Genomic DNA, 20514 nt, shown 5'->3' with positions numbered 1-20514 from the left:
ATCGTACGTCTTTGCTCTTGTGCATGTTTTCTTATTGTCAATCACATGTCTGGGCACTGAGGAGCAATATTTAGTGGATGACGCTTATGGATTTCTTAATATTTTTATGCCTCAGTCGAAAATAAAGAAAAATCATAATATGATATCTAAAAGCCTTTACCGATTCCCAAAATAACGCTGAACTTTACTGCCCTTCACTTCAGTGCTCTGCAAAATTAGAATCTGAGCACACTATATGTAATTTCCTGTATACTTCATCTCAGCATATTCTATTTTCTTGTTTACCCTAACGGTTTTTATTGATTTTTCTCATATTAAAAAGACCGAAGGAGCGATCTGTTTTACTTGTTAAAAACATACAACAGCCTAGATAACATAAATATTTCTTTATTTAAAACAACCGATTTCGACAGACTACGCTGTCATCTTGAGGCCTCAAAAAATCTTTTTGTTGTGAAACGTGTTCATTTTACGTTGGACCTCACATGGCAACTTGTGAGGTCCAACGTAAAATGAACACTTTTCACAAAAAAATATTTTTTAATACCTGAAGACAACAGCAACGCCTCTCGAAATCGATTGCCTTAAATAAAGAAATATTTATGCGATCTAGGGTGTTGACTGCTTTTAGGCCAATGGTCTTGTGATACTCAGCAGAATCAATTCGCCATGTCTCATGTGAACTGCTAACTGGTCAGCTTTCTGATTGACAGTGAACGAACATTATAGACTACACACCACTTTCTTCTTTCTTAGTCTGACTATAATAAAAATTTAATAGTAATTCTATTCACGAACGCTAATACTCAGAAGTCCATGCCTCTTGTACTCTGAGCTTCGTGGCGTCGCACGAATTCTCACTCGTACCCGCAGCTGGGATACGCGCGCTGTTTTAGGCTGCATCCTCAGTGAGCGACGGAAGTAACCCACAGTATACAGCAGCTATAGGCGACAAAACACTGCCGCAGTACAGCTACGCTCGGAATTGTCCTAGGTTGGCGACGTCCTTGCCGTTGCTTGACGTCCGCTATAACCGGTGGCATGAGAGTTAAAACGTGTTAGAATCTTATCGCTACGGCATGCACTACAGTGATAACGACAGCTATGGGTCTTCTCAGCGAAGTGCTGGAATGGGCGCACAGCCTGCTACGAAATACTCACAGTATTTAAGCGAACTACTTGGTGAAAAGATTTGATTCTTTCGTATCTTGTAGCCTGATATCTTCGCTCGATAAAGTGCTGAACCTTTTCCGTTATTCGTCCTAGCTAATGTGCTGCACGGAACTAAGTAAATGACTGCACTAAATTTTTAAAAGTTTGTAGAGGTAATGGTTCAAATGGCTCTAAGCACTATGGGACTTAACATCTGAGGTCATCAGTCCCCTGCACTTAGAACTACTTAAACCTAACTAACCTAAGGACATCACACACACCTATGCCCAAGGCAGGATTCGAACCTGCAACCGTAGCAGCAGCGCAGTTTCGGACTGAAGCGCCTACAACCGCTCGGCTACAGCAGCCGGCTTCTAGAGGTACAATCTCTTTGTATAGATTTTGCGCATAGTTAATTTTAGGTCATATATTTCAGCGTATGAAATTTAGCCAACTTGTGTACAGACCACAATACAAATTTCGCTACGGATCCCTCTACCAATCAACTAGGAAGCGTTTCTCGAAGAACCATAATCTCACCTTTTCTATACTTTCGAGAACTGCATTATTAAGGATTACCAGCTTAAATTTGATCCACAACACAGGGTTAAAGATGTCGCAACTCCAATATCAATAACAATCTATAAAACTCTCTTACTGGTTCCTTTGAACTTCTGCTGATAATCTCCACAAATACAAAAATAGGATACAGCTCAAAATTCAGTTAAAACTCGCACCATAACATGGAAAGAAATTAAGTTTATCGGGTTCAGCTGTATCACACACAAGTATCTCTCATAAAATATTTATTTATTTATTTATTTGTGCATTTATTTCACCTGGCAAAGTTATGATTTTCCATCGTATACCTAAATCGTTTTAGGCAAATTTCGGAGCGGCTCCTTTGAAAAATATGCAACTGATTTATGCAGTATCCAAATGGAAACCGCCGCACTGACTGCCTAAGGCCTCATATAGACATATTTGCACTGATTCACAGTTAATGGAGCTCCAAAACTTTGAAGTATGCTCCTCAATTTTGGTTTCATTGTATTTTATCGAATGACCAGCCGACATAAACTATCTGATCAAAAGTATCTGGACACCTATTAGTGTACATTAATACGAGCTGTCTCCACCCTTCGCCTTTGTAACGGCTAAAGCTATACTGGGGACGTTTTCAGTGAGGTGTTGAATGTCTGTGGAGGAATGACAGACCATTCTTCCCGAAAAGCCGAAACCAGACAAGGTAGTGATGTTGGACGCTGGCATCTGGAGCAGAGTCGACATTCTGATTCATCCCAAAGGTGTTCCATTGGATACTATTTTCTTAAGCGCAGTGTGGGAACCACACCTTAAACATGAAAATCACTCCCATACCATAACATCATGTCTTCCGAGCGTCACTGTTGGCATTACATACACTCCTGGAAATGGAAAAAAGAACACATTGACACCGGTGTGTCAGACCCACCATACTTGCTCCGGACACTGCGAGAGGGCTGTACAAGCAATGATCACACGCACGGCACAGCGGACACACCAGGAACCGCGGTGTTGGCCGTCGAATGGCGCTAGCTGCGCAGCATTTGTGCACCGCCGCCGTCAGTGTCAGCCAGTTTGCCGTGGCATACGGAGCTCCATCGCAGTCTTTAACACTGGTAGCATACCGCGACAGCGTGGACGTTAACCGTATGTGCAGTTGACGGACTTTGAGCGAGGGCGTATAGTGGGCATGCGGGAGGCCGGGTGGACGTACCGCCGAATTGCTCAACACGTGGGGCGTGAGGTCTCCACAGTACATCGATGTTGTCGCCAGTGGTCGGCGGAAGGTGCACGTGCCCGTCGACCTGGGACCGGACCGCAGCGACGCACGGATGCACGCCAAGACCGTAGGATCCTACGCAGTGCCGTAGGGGACCGCACCGCCACTTCCCAGCAAATTAGGGACACTGTTGCTCCTGGGGTATCGGCGAGGACCATTCGCAACCGTCTCCATGAAGCTGGGCTACGGTCCCGCACACCGTTAGGCCGTCTTCCGCTCACGCCCCAACATCGTGCAGCCCGCCTCCAGTGGTGTCGCGACAGGCGTGAATGGAGGGACGAATGGAGACGTGTCGTCTTCAGCGATGAGAGTCGCTTCTGCCTTGGTGCCAATGACGGTCGTATGCGTGTTTGGCACCGTGCAGGTGAGCGCCACAATCAGGACTGCATACGACCGAGGCACACAGGGCCAACACCCGGCATCATGGTGTGGGGAGCGATCTCCTACACTGGCCGTACACCACTGGTGATCGTCGAGGGGACACTGAATAGTGCATGGTACATCCAAACCGTCATCGAACCCATCGTTCTACCATTCCTAGACCGGCAAGGGAACTTGCTGTTCCAACAGGACAATGCACGTCCGCATGTATCCCGTGCCACCCAACGTGCTCTAGAAGGTGTAAGTCAACTACCCTGGCCAGCAAGATCTCCGAATCTGTCCCCCATTGAGCATGTTTGGGACTGGATGAAGCGTCGTCTCACGCGGTCTGCACGTCCAGCACGAACGCTGGTCCAACTGAGGCGCCAGGTGGAAATGGCATGGCAAGCCGTTCCACAGGACTACATCCAGCATCTCTACGATCGTCTCCATGGGAGAATAGCAGCCTGCATTGCTGTGAAAGGTGGATATACACTGTACTAGTGCCGACGTTGTGCATGCTCTGTTGCCTGTGTCTATGTGCCTGTGGTTCTGTCAGTGTGATCATGTGATGTATCTGACCCCAGGAATGTGTCAATAAAGTTTCCCCTTCCTGGGACAATGAATTCACGGTGTTCTTATTTCAATTTCCAGGAGTGTATGATGGCAGGTAACATTCTTCTGGCATTGACCAAACCCAAACCCTTCAATCGGATTGCCACAGGGAACAGCGTGAATCGTCAGTCCAAATCATTCGTTTCCACTCATGCACTGACCAGTGGCACCGCTCTTTACACCACCTCAAGAGTCGCTTAACATTGACTACAAAAATGTGTAGTTTATGAGGAGATCTGTTCGATCATAATTAAGTCAATGCGGTACCTGGACTGCTGGTGCCACTTAGGAACTGGTCCCTATCCGTCAGTAAATGAGGTCCGCCTGGTGTTGGTTTCACTGTGGTTGTTCCATTGCATTTCCATTTCACAGTCACATCACCAACAGTCCACTTGTGCAGATATAGAAGAGTTGAAATGTGCCCGGTGGATTTCTTACTCAGCTAAAATCTAACTCCTAATCCGCGTTGTAATGACTGAGTTCTCCTGATCGACCTCTCTATTTACTTCACAATAATCCCCACCTCCTTTTATACTGGCGGGTTCGCCTTTAGTGACATCTACTGATCATATCCGCATTACATTGGAGTGTCCGGATACTTTTGATCCGATAGTGTACGTAGTGGCCGCTGGTGTTGTGTATTCCCAAACAGCGCGCATCGCTTGCCCTATATTATATTTTCTGTACTCGTACGGAATTATATAAGCTACCTTGTGCAGCTCTGTCGTCTTTGAGCGATGCCATACGGGAGTTCAGTGCATTATCGCCAGTCTACACCTGAAGCTGGCCGGAAGATTGGGCCGGAATATCGTGGCAAAAAGCTACAGATCTCCGGCAGCTAGCCCGAAATTTCACGGAACGGCCTGTTAGGGATAGATCCATTTCTCGTGAATGCTACAAAAGAAATGTCGTTGTTTTGGATAATGAGAGGTGATACGTCCATGTGGTCACGGCTAGGTTTGCACTGCACAATACTCACATTAAGCTCCTTTAGAAGCTGGACATCCTCCCGAAACTTGTGGTAAGAGTCGGCTGCTACGTCACCAGTGCCACCATCATCGGTGATTTTGCCACCGGAATGCAGCAGGTGGTCCCAGATGCTCTCGCCCTTGCCTAAAAGACAAATAAGAAAGGTCCTTTAACAGAATGAAATGAACGTTACATGCGAATCATAATTGTAGAATTATCCTACTTTCACTTTGCTCATCAGTTTGAGAGCTCGGAACCCTCTCCGTCCCCCTCTCCCCTTCCCCCTTCCCTCTGACACAGTGGCTTACCTTCCACCCCAGTTAACAGTAGACAAATTGCCCTCTGGGAACACCTATTAAAAAGTGCGTGTCGACTTCTCGACCATAGTAATAACCAAGGGCAAGTTCTCTCTTAATCGGCATTGACGACCGATTTGCGATTTGTAACATAGATTAAACCGCCCATGTTCCAGGTGGCCACAGCTCGTAAACAGCTTGCAACAGGTGTCCATTTTGCAAGAGGCTGTCTGCTGTTGTCAGTGATATGTGTGCAGAGAAGCGACTACAGAGCCAACTACACTGTAAGTTGCATAGAACCAACACCTTGAAGCTGCTACCGAGCGAGGTGGTGCAGTGGTTAGCACACTGGGCTCCCATTTGGGAGGACGACGGTTCAATCTCGCGTCCGGCCATCCTGATTTAGGTTTTCCGTGATTTCCCTAAATCGCTCCAGGCAAATGCCTGGATGGTTCCTTTGAAAGGCCACGACCAACTTCCTTCCCCGTCCTTCCCTAATCCGATGAGACCGATGACCTCGCTGTCTGGTCTCCTTCCCCAAATAACCCAACCCAACCCATGAAGCCGCTAGCAATGGTTGCTTTGAAAGGGCATGGCCAATTTTCTTCCCCATCCTTCCCAACTCCGATGGGACCGACGACCGACCGACAAATCAATCAACCAACCAACCAAGCTGCTAGCAGGTAAGGCTGAGATATCAGGTATCGCCTTGGTAGAGAATCGCTAACTGCAGCAAAAGATGTACAATGTTCAGTTCATACAAGATATTTGTGCAATGAGTTACCTAAAGAGACCGCCGCGAATACGTCTAAGAGACAGTTTATCCGATGTTCCATAGGTTCTATTTTAAGTTAGAGTCTATATCTTTTATAAGAGACATTTTTATGCCTACCCATCACAGAGCTGCTAAAATATTTATTCTTCTGAAATTAGTTCCAACAGGATGTCATCGTCTGGCAGACAATTCTTTTTTTTAAATATTGTATTTTAAGAACGTGGTACCCCATGAACAAAATAATTAAAGTTAGCCAGACGATGACTTAGTGTCGAAACTAGTTGTAGAAAAATGAGCACTGTGGTGGCCTTGCATCAAAATGTCTGCACAAGGGTTTACAAAGTAAATTTATCCAGCAATTTGAACAATTGTAGAAAAGGTGCCTAGAACAGACGTACCAAACTAACAGTAGAAATGACTTGTATTACTATACACACTGCCTGACAAAAGAAGAACTGAAGTAGCCAGAGGCCAGAGTCAATGTAACCATACACGCACATACCATCGGCAGGTACATAAATGAATAAGAGTTGCAATTCCTCGCGACAAGTATAGCGGATACCACCGAAGTTCATTAGTGTTGTTCGTGTTAAGTGTTGTTACCAGGCCTGGTAGAGTACATAAGAGGCGTGAACGTCGTCTAATGTTATCACTGTGAATGACAGAAAGATGCCGTGCACTCGTGTGAGACAGCATTATTAGCAAACCACAGAGTTTGAAAGATACCTTAATATGGGACTCCATCTGGCCGACTGGTCGAATCGAGCAGTATCCAGATATTTCAGATTTGACAGTGGACCGTTGTTGCACTGCACGGGAAGACAAGGGCAGGCATTCTCGCCGCCAGGTTTCCGGTCACAGCGGAGGATCACCGTATTGTGCACCAAGTACATCGTCATCTCTTCATATCTACGTCTGCCATCTGAGAATGAGTAATGGACTCCTTGCAACATACTGGTCATCCCACACTACTGGTCGGATAATAGCAACTGCCGAACTAGGAGATTCAGTCCCATGCACAGGCTGTGTTTGGAACAATGCCACGACCGGGGAGCATGGGCTATTGATGAGTGGTGTCGCTGTGTGTTCAGTGATGAATCGCAGTTCTGCGCTAACCTGGTTGAATATCATCGGTGAATATGTCGGCGACCTGAGACGACGTCACATTTTTCCAGTGTTTTTAAGAGACACAGAGGTATTACTCCTAGTATCGTGGTGTGGGGAGCCATCAGATGTTACCTCAGATCATGGATGGTAGTGACTGAACGAACTCTGACAGTGCAACGGTATGTCACAGACGAGCTGCATCCTCATGTGTTAACTCCCATGCAACAGTACAGCGGTGCCATTTTTCAACAGGAAAATTCTCGTTAGCATATGGAGTGTGTGATAATTTGAAACTTCCTGGCAGGTTAAAACTGCATCCTCATGTGTTAACTCCCATGCAACAGTACAGCGGTGCCATTTTTCAACAGGAAAATTCTCGTTAACACATGGAGTGTGTGATAATTTGAAACTTCCTGGCAGGTTAAAACTGTGTAGCAGGCGGTTAGCTCAGTCGGTGGAGCACTTGCTCGCTTAAGGCAAAAAGGTGCGAGTTGCGAGTCCCAGTCTGGCACGCATTTCAATCTGCCAGACAGTTTCAGACAATAAGGTTGTTAGAGATGCTGACAGCTGACCGTACAGTTGTAGCTACTTTTCCTTTGCTGTTTCCTGCAGTTTCCTGCTGTTTGGATCTTTAAGCGGTTTACCATTTATCAGTACTATTCTACACACATTAAAAATAGTTTTGCGTCACCTCGGTTCCTAGAGTTCCGGAACCTGTACAGAAAACTGAAATATAGATCAACATAAACATCATTTCCGTCCTTTTTATGGGTTATGAAAACCACACATTGCATGTTGTACCACCATACGGCGAGACCTTCAGAGATGGTAGTCCAGATTGCTGTACACACCGGTACCACTAATACCCAGTAGCACGTCCTCTTGCATTGATACTTGCGTCTATTCGCCGTGGCATACTATCCACAAGTTCATTGAGACACTGTTGGTCCAGATGGTCCCACTCCTCAACGGCGATTCGGTGTAGATGCCTCAGAGAGGTTGGTGGGTCACGTCGTCCATAAACAGCCCTTTTCAATCTATCCCAGGCGTGTTCGATAGGGTTCATGTCAGGAGAACGTGCTGAGCGTTCTAGTCGAGCGATGTCGTTATCCTGAAGGAACTCATTCACAAGATGTGCACGATGGGGGCGCGAATTGTCGCCCATGAAGACGAATGACTCGCCAATATGCTGTCGCCGATGTGGTTGCACTATCGGTCGGAGAATGGCATTCACGTATCGTACAACCGTAACGGCACCTTCTGTGACCACCAGCGGCGTACGTCGACCCCTCATTATGCCACCCCAAAAAATCAGGGAACCTCCATCTTTTTGCACTCGCTGGACAGTGTGTCTAAGGCGTTCAACCTGACCGGATTTCCTTCAAACAAGTCTCCGACGATTGTCTGGTTGAAAGCATATGCGACAATCATCGGTGAAGAGAATGTGATGCCAATCCTGAGCGGTCCATTTGGCATGTTGTTGGGCCCATCTGTACCGCACTGCATGGTGTCGTGGTTGCAGAAGATGGACCTCCCCATGGACGTTAGGAGTGAAGTTGCGCATCATGCAGCCTGTTGCGCACAGTTTGAGTCGTAACGCGACGTCCTGTGACTGCACTAAAAGCATTATTCAACAAGGTGGCGTTGCTGTCAGGATTCCTCCGAGCTATAATCCGTAGATAGCGGTCATCCATTGCAGTTGTAGCCCTTGGGCGGCTTGAGCGAGGCATGCCACCAACAGTTCCCGTCTCTCTGTATCTCCTCTATGTCCGAACAACATTGCTTTGCTTCACTCCGAGACGCCTGGACACTTCCCGTGTTGAGAACCGTTCCTAGCACAAAGCAACAATACGAACGCGAACGAACCGCGGTGTTGACCGTCTAGGCATGGTTAAACTACAGACAACACGAGTCATGTACCTCCTTCTTGGTGAGCTGACTGGAACTGTTTGGCTGTCGGACCCCCTCGGTCTAATAAGTGCTGTTCATGCATGGTTGTTTACATCTTTGGGCGGGTTTGATGACATCTCTGAACAGTCACAGGGACCATGTCTGTGATACAATATCCACAGTCATCGTCTATCTTCAGGAGTTCTGGGAACGGGGGTGATGCAAAACTTTTTATGATGTGTGTACATTTCTATGTATATTTCGCAAGCCATCTGGCAGTGTGTGGCAATGAGTACTTCCTGGGCCTTTACCTCTTCCCCTCTTCCATTAGCGAATTGTGCATGCCAAGAAAGACTAACTTCTCCGATTTTCTCATCGCGATTGTTTCGCGAGACATATGTGGAACGAAATAATGCTTGGAACGTAAGCTCTCTGATTTCAGCAGTAAATCTCTCCCTGATATACAGTTCCTATTTTGGTCGTCTGCCACGAGTGCTTGCTCAGTATCTCTGTGACGCTCTCGTCCTTAGTAAATGATCCTGTGACGAAATGTGCTGCTCCACTTTGCATCTGTTAATCCAACCTAGTAAGGTCCTAAAACGACGACTAACACTCAAGAATTGTTCTTACAATCGAAACCACTTCTTTCGTGCATGAAATACATTTTGCGATGCCACTCTGTGTTGGAGTAGCGAACTATTACCTACACATTGTAAGTAGATTAACTAGAGATTAACAAGGCTTTGGGGTTAGCAATGATTTTATTTTTTACTATAATTTGATTAGTGATATTGAGTGCGGTTCTGAGGGTGAACGAGACATATAAACTAGGCAGCAGTGATGCACCGGTACAGAGGGCATAACTTCTGCTGGTCGCAACTGCAGCTGATTCAGAGTTCGATCATTTCCATCAAGATGCATTCTGCGTTGTAAGAGAGTCCTTTCTACTGTTTGACCGGTCAATCTCGCATGAATACTCTAGAGAGACGTCACAAAAGCGGTGCAGAAGTCAGTGTCTGGCTACATACAAGCAAGCAACTTGCCCAAAACTGCGCAAACGAGCACACTTAGGATGGCTATGAGAAGTACAGCCCTCTGAGCAATGGATCGTTTTCTTTGAAATCTGAGGTATTAAACAACATTCACACAGCAAGAGCTCTGTCTCAGAGAGACCCAACTTCTTCTATGCTGGTATGCATTTCGTCGTCTATGCCCATATGCTGTTCTCTTAGCTAGTGGTTCATGTGAACAAAGAGATGAAAATCATAGGGAGCCAAGTCCGTGCTGTATGGTGGGGGATTAAAACACTTCCCATTAAAAACACTGCAGGAGCGTATTTGCTGCAGCTGCAGTGTGGCGGAGCATTGTCGTGAAGAACGACAGTGGCTGATGACATCCCTTCGCTTATTCTGAGTTGCCCTTTGTAGACAACTTTCTCAAGTCACCTGAGCCACTCGCTGATCAAGATCATCACTTAACCGTCGCTTCCTTTCCCGACCGACTGCATTGTTATCCTTTGCATGCCATGCTTCATAGATCTTAAACCATTGCCTCAGTTTGCTGTCATGCATGACCGTTACATTATTTAGGCTGCATGAAATTAATGCCCCCCAGTATGAAGATATCGAATGACAGCATGTATTTTACTCTAGGCAGTAAACATCGATGTTTTGGGCATCTTTAAGTACACACTGTTCCAACAGTCTTGCAGCAGTGGTAACACCGGTCAAAGTCAAATCACCGAAGTAAAGCACTGTCGGGATTGGCTAGCACTTGGATGGGTCGCTGTCCGGGTCTGCCGAGTGCTGTTGGCAAGCGGGATGCACTCACCACTCGTGAGGCCGATTGAGCACCAGCAGTCACGAAAACTGTCAACGGCCAGGAGAGAGGTGTGCTGACCACATGGCCCTTCGTATCCGCTCCCGGTGAAGCCTAAGGGCTGAGGATGACACGGCGGCCGGTCGGTACCGTTGGGCCTTCAATGCCTATTCGGACGGTGTTTGGTTTTGTAAGTACTCACTCTACTATCAGAGCTGAAAAGTGCGACGTGAAGCGATCGACGGCGATACTAAAGACACCGTGCAACACTTATGCACAAAGCTTCATCAGATTTACTCTGTTTCTTTAATTTACTCTGCAACTGAACCCTGAAAAAAATGTAAACAGTGATGGCGCTATAAGACTCCCTTGTGGAACTACCGAAATTACCTTTAGATCAATCCATTTTGTCTCGTAACAAGAGACGCTACGTACCACGTAGGCAGTCTCCATCACACTTGTAGCAGCGCTCAAATGCTTTTTCTCCCTTTTGTCTCACTTATCTGTGGCCAGTTGCACAGACCCTTATGTAATAAACCGCCATCCTTATTGCAGTATAGATTTTCCCTCAACAGTAGAATGAACTGGCGCAGCGCTCGTAATTTCGGCTGTTAAAAGTTCACTTGCCTAATAGTAGTCGCCTCATATACTGAAACAGGCAGTAAAGAAGATAAGCTTAATGCATCTACATTTTCACGAACGTAGCTACTCTGAAATTCACTCGTAAATGTTTGGCAGAGGCTTCACAGAAACACTCTCAGACTATTTCTCGACCGTCCCACTCTCGATTAGCACGTGGGAAAAATAATTTCTCATGGAATTTGCGTAATTTTCTTCAACCCCTGTACGTTCCGCAAGGAAGAGAATGTAATGACGAAGCAAAAACCGCACAAGAACACAATTCTTTCGAGTTATCAGTCTTCTGACTGGTTTTATGCAGCCAGCCACAAATTCCTCTCTTGTGTCAAGCTTTTTATCTCAGAGTAGCACTTGCAACCTAAATCCTCAATTATTTGCTGGATGCATTCCAGTCTCTGTCTTCCTCTACAGTTTTTATCCTCTACAGCTCTCTCTAGTACCATGGAAGTCATCCGCTAATGTCTTAACAGATGTCGTATCATCCTGTCTCTTCTTCTCGTCTGTGTTTTCCATATACTCCTTTCCTCGCCTATTCTGCACAGAACCTCTTCATTCCTTCCCTATCAGTCCACTAATTTTCAACATTCTTCTGTAGCACCACATCTCAAATGCTTCGATTCTCTTCGTTTTCAGTTTCTACATAATCCAGGTTTCACTACCATACTATGCCGTGCTCCAAAGGTGCGTTCTCGGAAATTTCTCCATCGAATTAAGACCTATGTTTAATACCAATTTACTTCTCTTGATCAAGAATTCTCTTTTTGCCAATGCTAGTCTGTTTTTTATGTCCTCCTTTCTCTGTCCGTCATGGGTTATTTTGCCGTCTAGTTCGCAGAATTCCTTAACTACATCTACTTCGAAATCACTAATTCTGGTGTTAAGTTACTCCTTGTTCTCATTTCTGTTACTTCTCATTACTTTCGTTTTTCTTCGATTTACACTCAAACCATATTCTGTACTTATTAGACTCTTCAAGAGATTCTGCAGTTCTACTTCACTTTCACAGAGGATAGCAGTGTCATCAGCGAATCTTATCATTTATATCCTTTCACCTTGAGTTATGTTGTAGAATACTTATTCCCGGTCGATAAATCCTATGAGCGTTTCTTGGTTTATCTTCGGTCTTTCTGCCATTATCAACTGCAGTATCAGAATTGCCTCTCTGTTGTTACCTTTACCTTTCCCGAAGCCAAACTAATCGTCATCTAACAGATTCTCAATTTTCTTACATACTTTTGTGTTAAACTTACTATTGACAGAGTATATCAAAGTAAGGGGAGTAGCATGTGGCGGCGTGTTACGAGAGCTTCAGGTAACATTGTGCATCATCGATTCAGGTACTCACACTGACGACAGCCGTAATGATGATGTGGAACAGTTTTTGTCTCGTGCTGAGTAACAACAAAAGACACATTATGCAAAGTTACTGTTTCTCACTAAAACCATTCAGTCCCCCATATTAACTATAAACAAGGACGATCTGGACTTGAGGGACTGCTGAAGGGGCGCACGACTTTCTGCCAACAACTAAACACAGGCAGATACATAGTTGATTTGAAAACATTTTTCCACACAAACGATATATTATTTAGCATTTGCTGCCACCCCCATACGCCATCAGAAATTATAATTGCCTTTCATTGAGCTTTTGGTAAAACCTTTAAAAATAAAAAAATCCAGCAGCAATGTTTTTGGAAACGGGTTGTTTTTAGGGTTCCGCACCTCAATTGGTACACGGGAACAGTTATACATTGAAGCGCCAAAGAAACTGGTATAGGCATGCGTATTCAGACAGGCAGAATACGGCGCGGAGGTCGGCAATGTCTGTGAAAGACAACAAGTGTCTGGCGCAGTAGTCAGATCGGTTACTGCTACTACATTGGCAGGTTATCAACATTTAAGTGAACTTGAACGTGGTGTTATAGTCGGCGCACGATTGATGGGACACAGCATCTCCGAGGTAGTGATAAAGTGGGGATTTTCCCGTACGACCATTTCGTGGGTGTAGCGTGAATATCAAGAATCCGGTAAAACATCAAATTTCCGACATCGCTGGGCCGGAAAAAGATCCTGCAAGAACGGGAGCAACAAAGACTGAAGAGAATCGTTCAACAGAAGGGCAACCCTTCCGTATAATGCTGCAGATTTCACTGCTGGGCCATCAGCAAGACGTCCATGGCGAACCATTCAACGAAACATCATTGATATGGGCTTTCAGAGCCGAAGGCCCACTCGTGTACCCTTGATGACTGCACGATACGAAGTTTTACGCCTCACCTGGGCCCGTCAACACCGACATTGGAATTTTTATGACTGGAAACATGTTACCTGGTCGGACGAGTCTCGTTTAAAATTGTATCGAGCGGATGGACGTGTACGGGTATGAAGACAACCTCATGAATACACGGACCCTGCATGTCAGCAGGGGACTGTTAAAGTTGGTGGAGGCTCTGTAATGCTGTGAGGCGTATGCAGTTGGAAGTGATATGGGACCCCTGATACGTCTAGATACGACTCTGATAGGTGACACGTAAGTAAGCATCCTGTCTGGTCATATGCATCTATTCATGTCCATTGTGCACTCCGACGCACTTGGACAATTCCAACAGGACAATGCGACACATCACATGTCCAAAGTTGCTACAGAGTGGCTCCAGAAACACTCTACTGCGTTTAAACACTTCCGCTGGCCACAAGACTCCCAAGACATGAACGTTGTTGAGTATATCTGGGGTGCCTTGCAACGTGCCGGTCAGAAGAGATCTTCACCCCCCTCGTACTCTTTATGGACAGCCCTGCAGGATTTAGGGTGGCAGTTCCCTGTAGCACTACCTAAGTCATTGGTCGAGTCCATGTCACGTCGTGTTGCGGCACTTCTGCGTGCTCGCGTGGGCCCTACACGATATTAGGCTGGAGTACCGGTTTCTTTGGCTCTTCAGTATATGGTCACTTTGTTATCTGTCTGTCCCACAATTGAGACAGATTTTTGAAAGGAATGGGTACAGTTATCAGGCTCAAATTTATGTCAGGTAGTAAGGTCCCTTGGCAACGTAAAAAACTGAAGCTTCTAAATCAGTTCAATACGGCCACGTATGTCACGCATTTCAATACTCGCTGACTCCATCATCAAAATCTTTAGATGAAATGGCGGTACAGCGTGTGCCTGGAAACCCCGAAGTTGCGAGATGGACTCTCGCTCAGACCACAGAATTTTCACTCTTCTTTTTAATCCAGCCTTCACCTCTCACCGATGTGACAAGTCCCCAGAAACAACTCTTTGTTCGGATTCCACGTTAAACTCCGTGCTCCCTTTCTCCAGCTGGACAACTGGGGTAAGTTAGGGACATGCAGGTCGCCGACGTGCCGTCCAATTCAAAGACTTGCACCAGGCCACTGAGCCACACGAAATTATTATTATTATTATTATTACAAGGGCTATTCGGAAAAGTAAGTTCCGATTAGTCGCGAAATGAAAACCATTGTGAAAATCCGATGAAGCTTTGCACAGACGTGCTGGGCAGTTTCTCTAGTATGTTCGTCGATCGCATCACGTCACTCGTTTTAGTTCTGAGCGCACAGTGAGCATGTAAAGATGCCTAGAAAATAGTGTCTCACGCCAACTGCGAGAGTCCGGTGAGAAATTTCGCCTGAAGCTATGTAGCCCAAATGACATAACTGCCATGCGTTTCCTTTTTCCCTGCAGGACCAATGAAGAAGCTAGTGCAGCGTTTTTGATTAGGAAGTGTTTGATCCCCACTATACAGCCGATAACTGGCTCTCTCTGAGTTTCATTACTGCTCACATGAACCACTGACTATTAAGAGAACGTTTTGGCACAGACAACAAACTGCAGTCCAGCGCAGAAAATTGGCGGAAAGCACAGGTGGTTGCTTTCTATGACGAGGTTATTGGAAAATTGATAGGATGCTAGGACAAACGTCTACGTCGCAGCGGCGACTATGTTTAGCGTACTCGGAAAGGTATGTCCGATTTGGCGCGAAATGGAAACCAGTGTGGAAATCCGATGGAACTTTGATCAGATGTGTTGGGCAGTGTCTTTAGTGTGCCTGTCGATCGCTTTACCTCGCTCTTTTCGGTTCAGAGCGCAAAGTGATCAAGTAGAAATTCCTAAAAAAACAGTGTCTCCCACCAAATATGTAGATCTGGTGAGAGATTTCGCCTGAAGCTATAAAGCCCAGAAAACATAAATGTCATGCGTTTCTTTCTTCAAGGCAATTCTCAGCCGCATTCTGCAGGGGCAATGAAGACGCTGTTGCAGTGTTTTCGATGGGAAGTGTTTGATCACCCACAATACAGCCCTTAAATGCCTCCCTCCGATGTTCATCCCTAACACAGGAAACGCTGGCTACAAAGACAACGTTTTGGCACAAACAACGAAAGGCAGACCAGCGTAGAGAATTGGCAGAAAGTACAGCCGTCTACTTTCTGTAACGAGGATACTGGAAAGTTTGTACAACGCTACAACAAATGTCTAAATAGGGGCGGCGACTATTTAGAGAGGCAGCTGGAAGGTGTGGCTAACTGTTACGAATAAAAAATTTTTGATTTTCACTGTGGTTTCCTTTTCGCGACCGATCGGACTTTACTTTCCGAACAGCCTCGTAGATAAGTAGCTGGAAGTTGTAGCTAACCATTAAAAATAAGACATTTTTGATTTTCACAGTGTTTTCCATTTAGAGGTCGATCGGAACTTACTTTCCGAATACCCCTTGTATTATCATGTATCTACATATATTATTAAGTGTGTACAGAATTAAGAGTGCGAGTTGTTCTCATACTTGTTCGATTTTTTTTATTATTTTCTTAAATAAGTATTACTTAGACATATTTTAACAGAAATAAATTTATGAATCTTATTACAGAGCTAAATATTAAAATACGAAACAAGTTATTTTCGTTTTAGGTAATTTACGGGATCTTCAAAAGCTTTTCGTGAAAGCAGAATGAATCTATCTTGCTCACCTCTGATGTACCTCTCACCACGGTGTCCCAAGCAGCCAGTTGTGTCTTAAGCCGTCCTTCAGTCACTATGTTTACACTGAGCTCCGAAAACAGCATTTAGTAAACCGATTTCACACTACTGCTTCTGATTCATCAAATTAATTATTTTATTTTATGAATTTTGCAGTCCTACACGTTTATTGTATGAAAGGGGTCTTTTAAACCCTGTATCAAACCAGTTGTCTTTCCGATACTTTATTTATATTTTACTAATAACAGTTATCAGTTTGGGACTTCTGCACTCTTTGTTGAGAGATCAAAAGCACTGTAAAAGTTGCATTCCCGTACAACACTCCGATACCGAATCTGGAAATGTGGTTCTAGCTGCCAGATTTCCGCTTCCGCAACTAGCTTTCGCGTAAAGCACAACCGTTTTGAAACGTGCTTCGGTTGTCAGATTACGTCTTGTTTCCAAAAATTTTCGGCTTATCTGGGCGGCTTGACTTTTTGTACAGCGAAAGAGAAGCAGAAATATCTGCTTGAATGGAAACAGTCATTGTGGTGACTAAATCAGAAACGGAAACAGTTGTTCTCCAGATGGCTTATTCGACCGGTTTAGCGAGACCGCTTCGGACCTTAACATGTAAACTCGACAGCGAGTAATGGTTTCCAAAATTCGGTTTCCGCTACTGGAAGTTGTGTCGCGTATAAAAGCAGTGAATCTAACTCCACACATGTTCACAGATATGGCGGTGGTGTAAAACTTTCTTTTCTTTGTTTTTTGAAGGTTATTTTAACGCTTGGATGCATAACACGGGCCCTTTAGTAACGGCAACCTTTCATTCTCTCAATAAATTGACTTAAAATTTATATATTTTGGTTGACGTCCTGTATAATCCTTGGAAATACACTGACTTTCTTTGTTTCTTGCAAGTCAAATTAATTATTTTATTCCATGAATTTTGTTGTTCCACCCGTGTAGTTCATTATAGGAGCCTTTTAGACCCTAGCAAACCAGTTGCCTTTCCGATACTTTATTAATTTTTATCAGAATGACGTGTTAAAGTAGCTGTTTTACTTACAACCGTTATCAGTTTGGCACTATTACTCCTTGTTGAGAGGTCAGAATCTGTAAAAGTTGCAATTGGAGGAAAGTGTATTTCTCAGTGGCAAAAGATTTTTAGATGGATTTTGTATCATAAACAGAATAAGTAGTCTTCTAGGGCCCTACGTGAAGCGAAGAGTGGAGAATTAGATGACACAGAGTACAGAATCGGTGATTTCCTTATCGGTCATGATGGAACTCACTAGGATAAATCACTGCAACCAATGACCAGAATAAGCCGGCCGCGGTGACCGAGCGGTTCTAGGCGCTACAGTCCGGAACTGCGTGACCGAGCGGTTCTAGGCGCTACAGTCCGAACCTCGTGACTGCTACGGTCGCAGGTTCGAATCCTGCCTCGGGCATGGATGTGTGTGATGTCCTTAGGTTAGTTAGGTTTAAGTAGTTCCAAGTTCTAGGTGACTGATGACCTCAGATGTTAAGTCCCATAGTGCTCAGAGCCATTTGAACCAATGACCAGAATACGAGTACACAGTTTCGCGAAAATTTTTCTTTCTCCAGTAAGAGGTAGTGCCACTAAACAAAAAGGAATGTTAACTAGGAATGAAGCCTCCGTGACCTGAGAATTTTTATAATCGTGACTTTCATCTTAAAGGACAATTTGACAGTTGTACGTTGTGTGGCCAAAAACAGCAGACGTGTCATGTTTCTCTGTCTCCGCAGAACAGCTTCAATGCAGATGAAAAACGTAAAACCAACATTATTCTATAATGAATGAACATCAGTAGTTGATTCTTTTGACCAGAAAGCGTATTACATACATTTGGAAGAAACAATCATGAAGATGACATTTTGTTTTATGGAGAAACGAATTGGATACAGTAGATAGAGTAGCAATAAATACCTCATGCCTGTTTTCACAGTAGCATACCAACTACACGGAAGGCAGGTCTGAAAAAACGGAACTTTTCTCGTACAGACAGGAGAATCAACAAGTCACGTTTTCAAAATAAAGTTCTACGAGGTACGGCCCGTTATGCAGCCAACAGACAAAGATTGCGACAGCTGGAAGGTCACTAAAAGGAAGATGCCTTATGTGTTCCCGTCGATAAGGCAGAAAAGTGGTCAGTCATTCAGCAAATGCACGAAAAACCTATTCAAAGAACGTACTGAAATTATTTATGAAGACTATTGCTTTTAATGAGCGAATAAGCTTGTGTGGATGAGTAAAAGTGACAGTTACTTATTCAACTGTGGAAAATAACAACATAACTAGCTGACAAAACTGGCATTCTCTGGAAACATCCCCAAGGCTGTGGCTAAGCCATGTCTCCGCTATATCCTTTCTTTCAGGAGTGCTAGTTCTGCAAGTTTCGCAGGAGAGCTTCTGTAAAGTTTGGAAGGTAGGAGACGAGATACTGGCAGATGTAAAGCTGTGAGTACCGGGCGTGAGTCGTGCTTCGGTAGCTCAGATGGTAGAGCACTTGCCCGCGAAAGGCAAAGGTCCCGAGTTCGAGTCTCTGTCGGGCACACAGTTTTAATCTGCCAGGAAGTTTCATTCTCTGGATGTTCATTTTGCTAGTATTCTATCAGAAATGAAACAAAAAAAGAAACTGTATTCATAGTAAAGTATCAAAATTTTCATTACCATGTACCCGTGAAAACGCCTTTAAAATTATCAAACAGTCAAACAAAGAAATACGTGTAATGTACAAATGAGTAAGTACAGTACCCAAGTTAAGAAACATGATCCCGGACATTTTTTGTATGCTGGGCGCAGCTGCTTTGCGAGTCTACAAAGCGATTTTGTAAAGGTCTCAATGGCAACTCCTCTACATAGCTCTACATCCAGTAATTGTTTCCGTCCACAGCCATTTGCGCTTCGCTATCAAAACCGCTACCACGTGTCAGAAATTTCCCTAATTTGACTCAACTGTACGAGAGCCTTAATAAAAAAGAATAAATTTATTAAAACTTCATGGACGATGGCGCAACTTTTTACGCATCTCAGTGTTTATGATGTCATATCTCCTGCGATCTTGGCGTCACACAGTGATATAATTTCGTAGGTACATTCAGCGGCATATGTGGATACTGTTTGCCAAATGTGCTCAGAATAGAGTTAATAGAAAAGAAGTAATAAATTTATACGTCAAGCATGATGCGGCAGTTTTTCACGCTCTGTGTTTACGATGTCGTACCTCCTGAACTATGTGTGTTAGCATGATATAATTTTGTATGTGCATTCAGCGGCATATATAGATTCTGTCTGAGAAATTTATTGCGAATACACTTAGTAGCACAGAAATAATAAATTTAACATTTCCTTCAATTTAATTTTATACATATTTTGTAACCTCAAAGTTGATCGTATAAATACACTGGAAGTAAGAATTAAAAAAGCCTTTAGTCACAATTTTTCGTGTCTTATTAAATACACAATGCATTTCGGACCCTGTGGGTCCATCATCAGTACATGATTTACTTTTGCTCTTGAGAGAGATGAAATGCATGTTCTTATCATGAAACAGTCTCATGTTATGTTACGAATTTCGTAAGTAAATGCGGAAGATATGTGCGAAACTGGAAAAATAAGTAGTGTAAACTTATCAAACATTCCTAGAAAATAAGTTAAAAACGCTTTTCTTATATTATGAGATACGTTTACACTGTTTATTTTTCCACTATTTCGCACATATCTTCCGCGTTTGACTTACGAAAATCATAGCCTAACATCAAACTTTTTCATGACAAGAACATGCATTTCATCTCACTCAAGAGCAAAAATAAATCATGTATTACACTAAAGAGCTGAAGAAACTTGTACACCTTCCTCGTATCATGAAGGGCCCCCGCGAGCACGCAGAGTGCAGTAACACGAGGTGGCATGGATTCGAGTAACGTCTGAAGTAGTGCTGGTGGGAACTGACACCATGACTCCTGCAGGACTGTCCATAAAACCGTTAGAGTTCAAGGGGGTGGAGGTCCCTCCTGAGCAGCACGTTGCAAGGGATCACAGATAAACACAATAATGTTCATGTCT

General features: G+C 44.3%; 1 protein-coding gene across 1 annotated transcript in view; it reads right to left on the bottom strand.

Moving 5' to 3' along the window:
- LOC124805121 (myrosinase 1-like) overlaps positions 1-20514 on the bottom strand; it is a 217336-nt gene that overhangs the window by 100143 nt on the left and 96679 nt on the right. Inside the window, exon 3 of the mRNA XM_047265573.1 lies at positions 4932-5065. Within this exon, the coding sequence (XP_047121529.1) occupies positions 4932-5065 (134 nt within the window). The remainder of the gene's footprint in view (positions 1-4931; positions 5066-20514) is intronic.

Source organism: Schistocerca piceifrons, chromosome 7, assembly GCF_021461385.2.
Source record: "Schistocerca piceifrons isolate TAMUIC-IGC-003096 chromosome 7, iqSchPice1.1, whole genome shotgun sequence".
Lineage (NCBI taxonomy): Eukaryota > Metazoa > Arthropoda > Insecta > Orthoptera > Acrididae > Schistocerca > Schistocerca piceifrons.
This window is presented reverse-complemented; position numbering and strand designations above follow the sequence as displayed.